Raw genomic sequence first — 10,028 nt, 5'->3', positions numbered from 1 at the left:
CTTTGGAGCAATTTCTAGGAAATTCATATTTTCAACAAACTTTTCTTGGTGTTTGTGTTAGCACCTTATTAACTCTAACTTCACTAAAATAAAATAAACATAAACATGAGCAAAAACAAAAAATAATTATATTTCCAATGACACTTAAATTTATATCTAGCTAGCTATATCTATCTATCTATCTATCTACCTATCTATCATCTATTTCAATGGCCAGGCTCAAGTATACCAAGCAAAGTATTAATATACAACTGTATTACAGTAACATTACAGTAAAAATCAATAAAAATTATTAAACTTTCTTCAGCTTGACCAAGGGAAAAAGAGAGAAGACAAAAATTATCAATGTAAGGAATAAAAGAAGGGACATCCCTGCAGAATCCAGAGATATTCAAAGGATAATAAAGAAATACCGTGAATAAATTTAGGAAGTAAATTTGACATCTTGAAGGAAATGGAATAATTACATGAAAGACATAAATTATGAACATTGACTCAGTAATAGATGATCTCCTTAGTTTAATATCTATTAAACAATTGAGTGAATAGACAAAAACCATTACAACAACAACAATAACAAAACCAACTCCATCATATATCGCTAATTCTACCAAATATTTAAGGGAAAAAAAGTTGGACGTAATCCCTTCTATGTTACAAGGTCAACATTGCTCCAATACCATAACGAGACAAAGATATAAGAACTATGTGGCAATAACTCTCAACATAGGTCCAGAAATCCACAGCAAAATGTTATCACATCAAATCCAAAAGTATATCAAAAGATACCACACCACAGCCAACAGAGTTTATTTCAGGAAGGCAACAGTGGTTTAACAAAAAAATCAATGCGTAAAATTCATCATATTGACAGAATAAATACAAAAACCCACATGATCTTCTCAATATACAGGAAACGTGTCTGACGAAATTTATTTATTCATGATAAAGAAAAAACTCTCAAAAAACTAAGAAAAGATGTGGATTCCCATTATCTGGAAAAAGTCATATACAAAAACCTACAGTTACAACATACCCAGCAGTGAGATACTGACTACTTATTCCCCAATACTAGCGTATATGTGCTCACCACTCCTGTTCAACATCTACTGGAAGTCATAGCCAGGGTCATATGGCAAGAAAAGAAAGACCTAAAGTTCGGAAAGTAAGAAATATAAATGTCCCTATTGAAGACATTGTTGTTTATGTAGAAAATCCTACAGAATCTTTTAAAAAATCTAGAACTAGTAAATGAGTATAGCAGACTTTCCTTTCTGTGAAAAAGCATTAAAAGAAGAGATAAGGTTTGCTTTGGATGTTTTTTCTACATTTTTTTGTTTGTTTCCATAGACTTAGTCTAGTGTTTAAGACAGTGTTAAGTGCCAGTAACATATTGTAGTTGACGAAATGCTATCAGACTGTGGCAACAGCTCAGCCAGAATCACACAGTGAGTTGCCAGTTTCTGATCTTATTATAGGCGGTACAGGCAGAATTGCATTAAGCCATCTGCTAGCACTTCCTTAAATTGTGATTAGCCATATATTAAGAGAGGCCACATGTGTCTTTTGACTATAGATTACAAACTGATAGTGTTCCAGGCCTTTCCAAAAAGTCGAAATGTGATGATCACTATTCCCTTGCCACACAGTGTGTGGGTTACTTCAGGCTGAGTCAGGATCCACGACGCAAAGGAGAATAAGGACCTGCAGGGGCTCAATCACTGAAAAAGCAGAACCTGTGTGCAGAAAGTGTGTGTATTTCCCTATTTTCAAACATCAGTCACACTTTACTCATTGGGTTGCTTTTACAGGACCCTGAATTGAAAAGGCCATCACTGACTTCATGATGTATAATCGTAATGGGACAGAGAACACCAAAATGGAAAATAAAGGAAAATTATGGCTACTTCAAGGTTAAAGGATAAAAGCAGGGTTTATTTTAATTCATTTATGTCATAGAAAATTGTACATTTTAGGGAAAGTGTCAGGAAGCACATGATCTACCTAGCTGGCCTATTGCACAGCTCCCAGCATAGCATTAGCATTATAGTCCAAAGTGAAGGGCTTCTCAGAAATTGTGGGGATCAGCTGTTCTGGCACACATCCTCCAAGGCCAGACCAGAATCCCCAAATACCTACAACCTTTCTGGTGTGTTCCTTTTCTTCATACCGCCAACGGTATGAGACGATGCCAGTGCCGATGCGGAGGGATCACGTACTTCATTGATCATGTCCAAATGGAATCATAATTGAGGATAGAGTAGGGGGCCCCAGCAGAGTCAACATCAGCAAATCTATGACCTTGGATCCCCCCCCCCCGCCCCACCCCAGACACTTAAGACTCTATTTACTACCTGATTACTGATTTACTTTTAATGATACAATTAGAGGAAGTCCAGGAATGGTTCAAAAGTTGGTATCTCCAACAACTAAGCATGTTGGAAAGCCACGTCATCATAATAATGATAAAGAGAGGCTACGGCAACTCCACAGTCATTGGAGGATAAGTCGACAACCACCTGTGGAGGAAAAAAAAACAACACAGTAGATGGCATTTCATGATATGATATGACGTTTCACTTGTCCCTGGTCCTAGTTCTCCTAACGTGCAGACCTTCTTTGGGGCCACTCTTTCTGACATGAACGTCTACGTCCAGCCAAGCAACCTTCCACTAATGCCTGGTCCAATCTACTTCTTCTTCTTCTTTTTTTAAAGTTTATTCATTTATCTTGAGAGAGAGAGAGGGACAGAATGAAAATCCCAGGCAAGCTCCGCCCTGTCAGTATAGGTGTTGGGTCAATCTTAACGCTGGCGGCTCTTAGTGGCAAAACAGAGTGCGAGGGGCTCCAAACATGAAAGAGGGGCTTAAGAGTTTTTTACGGTTTGAACTGTTCAGTAAAACTTAAAGAGGTAAATGTACAAATGGTGGAGAATACCCTAAAACACATTCTGAGTCCTCGGGATAACAGAAACTCACTGAGGTCACATCACAGCAGACAGCACTGCATCCAAATGCAGACAGCAACACCGAGACGATGAGTCCCAGGATTATGAGGATCAGTTTCATAATCATAATCCCCTGCAAATTAAAATCATGCGGAGAGAAAAGATTAAAGGCCTGAGAAAGAGAGGGCCTGCCGTGGACCCTGCACACTCTCCTTCATAACCCAGGGTAGGAAAATATCCCAGTCTGGCCCCACCTTCAGATAAAATCTGGGCAGAGATACCCGTAATGACTCTAATTTACAGACTCCCAAATTTGCAATTTCATTCCTTTATAATTTTCACACAGATGAAGTGAGATCCCGTTATCCACTTTCTTCCTTGACATAACCCACTGATAAAAAGCCTGCTCATTTGCAAACCATGCTTTCTTGAGGTGTCTACAAATTGGAATGTTTTAAGATCCCTTTGTAGCTCATAGTGATTTTCATCATATGATCAGTAGATCAGTGTCGGTTTTGTTGAACGTACTTTCTTGAAAGGATCCTGGACTTTGTCTGTCATTGTGCTGAATGGACCCAACAACTAGACTCCTCTTTACCTTGATGAAGACAGCAATCACAATCATTGACTGAATTCATTGGCACCCATTCTGGTTTTATCTAAAGTAAGGGTTTTACTTAGCTTCACCTGATGTACTTAGATCCTAACATCACCAATAATGTGTAGTACAGAGATATTTATTCACTCAGGGTCAAGGCCCTGACCATCTTTCTTCAGGTGATTTGTCAGTTTTAAGCTATGCCCTATTACCCACTTGTGTTTTTTGGTTTTGTTTTCAAAATTTTGTTAAGCTTATTTTATTATTTATTTTGAGAGAAAGAGCATGAGTTGGGGAGGGCCAGAGGGAGAGGGAGAGAGAGAGAGAGAGAGAGAGAGAGAGAGAGACAATTCCAAGCAGGTACACACTGTCAGTGAGGAACCCAACGTGGGACTGGAACCCACGACCCATAGGATCATGACCTGAGCCAAAGTCAGACACTTAACTGACTGAGCCACCCAGGCGTCACACGCCCCTCCCCCCCTTGCTCCCTTGGGATGAAAATGACATCTGCAAGGAATTTTATATATGTGGATAGATATCAGGAGATATTTTTTCCACTAGGTCTTTCAATACTTACAATTAAGAAATAACGAGCTAAGACTGTTTCTGATAAGAAGTGACTGGAGACTTCCGTTCTGATTGCAAGGATTATTAGCGACACTCCAGCCAATATGGCAGCCAGCGTGTTCGTTCCAAGGCTGCTACAGATCTGAAAGAGAATCAGAAACGGAGTCCCTGTTCTTACCCTCTTGACTCTGGCAAATGATTGTACATATGTATGCATTATATTTAAAATGTAAGTAAAGTTGGAATTCATCAAAATTATGCCCAGGGTTGTTACCCACTATTGGATAATTTCTCATCTGAGCCAGACACAGACAGCATGACCTATGGGGGAATAGGGAAGGAATCATTCTGGAATCTTAACTCAAGGCAAAGAAAAACCTGGGAGTCTGAGACAGCTTGATCATTCTGGAAACAAAGGTTGATTTAACATTTTTTTAATGTTTATTTATTAATGAGAGAAAGAGAGCATAAGCAGAGAAGGGGAGGGGCAGAGAGAGTGGGAGGAGCAGAGAGAGAGGGAGACACAGAATCTCCCTGCAGCAGGCTCCAGGCTCTGTCTGAGCTGTCAGCACAGAGCCCAATGCAGGGCTCAAAATCACAAACCTGAGATCATGACCTGAGCTGAAGTTGGATGCTTAACCAACTGACCTACCTAGGCACCCCAGGAAATGAAGGCTGATTTATGCTATGCCTCTTTTAATTTTCTGAAATTGTAGGTAAACGCACCATTTTTTTTGTTGTTTTCTTTCCAGACGCAATAGACATAGTTCCAGATATAATTAACTGTACAAAGATAAAGTTCAATGAGTTAGTCTGTGAATGTATTCTCATTCTATAGTATTTTTTCCTAACACCAAATATTTCTCAATACTTTCCCCTAAATTTTGTGCTGATAGATAACTATTAAGGATTTTACGTAAGCTCTAACTAATACAGAAATCAAAGTGATTCCAATTTACTTACAAAGATTGGTCCCAAAAGGAAAATGAAGGTATATACCGTGTTCTCTAGGAATAGATGTAGTTTGTGGAATGAAAGAAAGACTTTTACCATGATCCACAGGCAAATATTCATTAGGCCAATCATGATCTGGCTCACCTAGAAAGTGAGAAAGTACCTTTGAGTTAGGAGGAATTTGCTTTACTCTTTGAATTACTTGCCCCACATTTGGAGGTTGTAAATGACTCAGGACTACTTTCATTTGGGGATTCCATGATCAGTACCTAAATTTACATTCAGTGTTCCCAAATATAAAACACTTTGGTGATTTGGCTAAATGGTATATGCGGTCCCTTATTTAAAAGTCCCATAGTCCTCTCGTTATAGGAATCACTGTGACCACTCCACACTTTTAAGTAATCATGTGGCTTTGGCCCAGAGCGAATTTAGGAGAATGTGAGCCACCTCAGAATCCTTAGATGACCTTCATTGTACTTACCCCAAGAATAACTGGCTCCCCCTTTAGGAAATTCTGCAGATTGCTCTGTGCCTCCTGAGGGAGAGGCATTGGCCCCGACTGGCCCAGGTAGATGGCTGGATCTCTTCGTTGAAGATCCATAGTTGTGTCCCTTGGTACCGTTGTTCTTCACAACCCTGTTGCTCATCCCACTGGGGGTGTTGAGTCACAACACAAGTGGAGCATGTGTTGGCCAGAAAGATCAGGTAAAAGGATTAGTCTCTTTGATTCCATGCGATAGTTAATGCACATAAATATTTTAAAGTAAAAGACAGGTACGGTGCTAAATGTAAGAAATTAGGACACTTGTAATTTTTTCAGTTCTCAAGGGTGGGAAATCTGACACTTATTAAGTATTTAACGATGTACCTCAGGCGGTTCAGATTGACATACTCTCTATTATATTGAGTTTCAGGAAGGCTGTGTAAGTAATGTACGCTTACATTATAGGAAGCTGAGAATCTTAGCTTGGGTGCGTGTGTCTTATGGGTCCTCTGTCTTGAAACAATGTTGGCCATCTCAGCCCTGAAGCTGAAAATACATATCGCCCACTAGTCCTGGTATTCCGGCCCCATGGAGAGACGATATTTGTTACTTTGATTCCTTATTTTGCTGTGCAGAATTCTTTCATTTACACCTCTGTTCCTAGGTAGTATCTGACAGAGCTATTATTGCCTGGTCTCTGGGTTCAGGAAGTTCTTTCTGAAGTTTGAGAACAAACGGCATTTGACTCAAGAAGCCACAATGCAGCATGCGTGTTCTTAGACTCCGAGTTTGCTTCCTCTTCCTACCTCTAAGTCACCATACAAACTAGGCACAACTCACAGAAAGTCCGGAAGGGACCATATGGCTCCGCACTGGCATAGCCAGCTAGGTGGCTTGGAACCGTGTCTGCCTAAGCCCAAATCCTCACTTTTCCACCCGTGATCTGCTTACAGAAATGTTAAGCAAAAATGCTCACGTTCGGAAGGCTTTCCTTCTCTGACACCAAGAAATCTTTCTTTATTTGAACACAGGGACCGTCCTGAGTATAAACAAAAAATAGTATCATCTTTGCTATCTTCATCATGACGGCAATGGATACTCTGTCTTGTGTACAGATCTTTTCGAAATGAGATCATGGGAATCTTGGTATATGGTCCATGCAGCCACAATTTCACGTCACCTCTAGAATTCACTATAAAAAGTTTTAGCTGCATGGTGTACAGGTATGTTCAAACTTATCAGGAAAATATATTAAAACAGTAGTGCTAAAACCGATATTTCTTCTACCTACCTTTATTAAGTTCTATAAAATCTGATGGTTCTTTTACAGAAATTAATGCCTTTTATTCTTAGGAGATTGACCAAGAAAAAAAAAAAACACTATAAAGTTGACTCTTGAATGACACAGTTTTGAGCCACACAGATCCACTTAAATGTGGATTTTTACAGTACAGTACTGTAAGTGTATTTTCTATCCCTTACGATTTTCTTAGTAACATTTCCCTTAGTTTACTTTACTGTAAGAATGTAGTACTTAGTACATGTAACATAAAATATATTTGTTAATTGACTGTTTATGTTATTGGTAAGGCTTCCATTCAACACTAGGCTTTAAACAGTTGAGTTTGGGGAGATTTTCTACTATTGGGGGGCATCCTGAATAATTACTTTCAAATGGAAAATGGATGGGGAAAAGCCACGCACAAAGAAAACTAGTATTTAGACACTAGATTTGCCTAAGGATCCAAGTGGAAATAGAAGTATTTGTGTTTAATGCAGACCAATAATCTTTTATATAGAATTGTTCCATGATATTCTGACTTTATTCCTACCCTTGTTTCAATGATAGTTACTGAACACTGTCTTCTCACACTGATCATCTCTGTTGTTATTACCAACAGAGTATCTATGTTAAGTATGGAAATAAATGTGTATTTTTTCTTACATCTTGTAACATTATAAATAGTATGATACTGTCTTCACTAATTTGCTTTTTACAAAAGCTTTAATCCTGTTCCTTATTATTAATCATATCTGAAGCAAAAATATCATGTTTCTCTGAACAGACTGTGACTCACTGTTCATGATGGTAAAGTCAACATTTTTAAAAATATTTTTTCAATGATTCCTGATTTACAAAGCAGTCTTTAGAACTGATTGCCCACTCAATGCCATATACTTCTTCTCAGCAAGAGTAAAGATTATAAGATCATTCCAGATCAAGAATATCTCCTTTTTGGATCAAAGTTCTTTTATTCACAAAAAATATCAAAAGTAATCATTTGTAACAAAAAATTGGATAATGCAGCATGAAAAGAACTAGCTAGCTAGACTTGGGGAACACTGGAAAAGTAGTCTGTGTTGCAAATTCTAGATAGAATATGATTTTTAGACCACTTGTTTTCTCTCTTTTGAAAATGATTACATGGCTGAGATAATTTCAAAGCACAATCTGAAAAGGTTCTATGGGTCTTTAAAATTATAACATTAAGGAACCCCCCGGGTGGCTCAGTCGGTTAAGTGTCTGACTTCAGCTCAAGGTCACGATCTCATGGTTTGTGAGTTCGATTCCCACATCAGGCTCTGTGCTTTCAGCACAGAACCTGCTTTGGATCCTCTGTCCCCTCTCTCTCTGCCCCTCCCCCTCACATGCCCTTGTGCTCTCTCTCTCAAAAATAAACATTAAAAAAATTAAAAATAAAATTGTACCATTAAGTTTGCTACTAGAAAGTCAAGCATTTTTTTTTTTTATCGGAAAAAAATCCCCTTAGACATTTATGTCCTTCTCAGATAACTAGTGCCCCCTTACAGGCCGATGGAATAGCCACTAAAATAAGAATAAAAGAGAAATACATACCTCTGTCCCCAAACTGCATTGCGTCTTAACTAGATATCCGTACAGGACCTGGAAACATCAGTCCAAAGAGTCAGTCTCAGAGTCTTTCCAAGGAAGTTCCCCAGAGCATCAAGCAGTATATGATCTGTGTCCCTATCAGGGACTATAAGCTGTGGGAATTTGGTATACGTAGGTTTTCCTCAACAAGACATAACTCCCTGTTGTATGAAGAGATAATGAAGCCTCACCCTAAAAGGCGTCTTTCTGTGCTGTATTTCTTGCAGATGGGTTTCTCTGATGGGGTAAATTGCATCATGTTGACAGAGATAATCCTTTATCTCTGCTGTTCAGATAGCCACAGTTTTGAGTGCCAAAGCTTTGCACACTCTTTTCTCATTGTGAGGGCAAATCTCAATCCGTATTTACCCACCCCCTCCCAAAGACCTTTTGAAAGAAGCATGTGCTCTCTGTTTGGGGCGATATTTTGATTTACAGTTTAATCTTAATTTGTCCATAGAAGTCCTCACCTTGGATAAAAAATATGAGATTTTTACATAAATATGGGATTTTTACCCTCTTTGTTTCCAGATTATACTTTGTATGTTTGGTTAACAATGATAGTTCTTCTATAGTGACTTTAGCTTTCTTACTCCCATTTCTACTGCCTGACAAATCATTATGGGAAAATAGCACTCAATATTTTTAGAGCCTAAGCCAGGAAACCCAGAGATGGGAGTAATGTGCTATTTGCCCATGTCTCTGGAATTATATTATCCAAAAATATAAGGGAGATTTTGCATATTCTATAGCCTTGGCTAAATTATCCTTTAACTTAGAAAGAAAGAAGAAATATGGCATCCTTTTGACTCTATGGTTTCTCTGGGTTCTTGCATGGGACTTGCCCATGGGTTCCCATCATGAATGATGGAGAATCTCACTGTTCCTCACCACCACCCCGCTTCCTGAAAGGCATAAGCAGTTGAGGTAAAGCTTCTAAGGGGAAGAAAAGATGCTCTTTTCCTATCCTTGGGTCTGGCAACAGCTGTATAAAAGAGTTAAGTGTCACTGTTCTTGTTAGCTTTTGTTTTGAATCCATCAAAAGGAATGCTCTGCCTTTTCTTCGTGAATTTGCATGTCATTCTTGTGCAGTGGTCATGCTAATCTTCTGTAAATGGTTTCAATTTTAGTACCTGTGCTGCTGAAGTGAGCCCTGCTCTGCCTTTTCTTAACCTGAAGATTTTTCAATATATTCTTAATTTGCTGAAAAGCTCTATTATGAAAGGAGTTCACCTCTTTCAACAGCTTTTTTTCCACCTATTGTAATGACCATACGGTTTCTCTCCTTTATGCTGTATTCAAAGGTGTAAAACTATCTTATGCACCTGGCATAAACCAGTTTGGTTATGAAGTATCTTTTTTTATACATATTTCTGGGATTAATTTATTAATATTGGTAAGGATATATGGGTCTAAGCTCATGTAAATATATCCATATTTTATTTTCCTATGATATTTTAAATCCTTTTGGGGGGGGTGGGAGAGCTGGTTACTGCTTGCCTCAAAAATAACCTCTAAAGTGCCTGCCTTCGGCTAAGGTCACGATCTCATGGTCTGTGGGTTCAAGCCCTACATCGGG

General features: G+C 38.7%; 1 protein-coding gene and 1 pseudogene across 2 annotated transcripts; both read right to left on the bottom strand.

Annotated features, from left to right (window-relative positions):
* Positions 1–796: 796 nt before the first annotated feature.
* Positions 797–8,668, bottom strand: LOC132661821 (membrane-spanning 4-domains subfamily A member 4D-like). Of its 2 annotated transcripts, none has more exons than XM_060606780.3 (7): positions 8,414–8,668; positions 5,554–5,723; positions 5,115–5,213; positions 4,842–4,898; positions 4,126–4,257; positions 2,979–3,080; positions 797–2,519 (listed from the first exon to the last, which is right to left on the bottom strand). In XM_060606780.3, the coding sequence occupies exons 2-7, from the start codon at positions 5,671–5,673 to the stop codon at positions 2,430–2,432; spliced, it is 600 nt and encodes a 199-aa protein (XP_060462763.1). In that variant the 5' UTR covers positions 5,674–5,723; positions 8,414–8,668; the 3' UTR covers positions 797–2,429. The 2 variants fall into 2 exon arrangements, with proteins under 2 accessions (XP_060462763.1, XP_060462760.1); XM_060606777.3 differs by having other exon boundaries at positions 5,079–5,213; positions 8,414–8,666.
* An 822-nt stretch (positions 8,669–9,490) lies between these two features.
* On the bottom strand, positions 9,491–9,603 carry LOC132662607 (U6 spliceosomal RNA; annotated as a pseudogene).
* Positions 9,604–10,028: the final 425 nt, after the last annotated feature.

Source organism: Panthera onca, chromosome D1, assembly GCF_046562875.1.
Source record: "Panthera onca isolate mPanOnc1 chromosome D1, mPanOnc1 haplotype 2, whole genome shotgun sequence".
Lineage (NCBI taxonomy): Eukaryota > Metazoa > Chordata > Mammalia > Carnivora > Felidae > Panthera > Panthera onca.
Note: the sequence above shows the minus strand (reverse complement) of the source record. Positions and strands in the feature narration are given on the sequence as shown.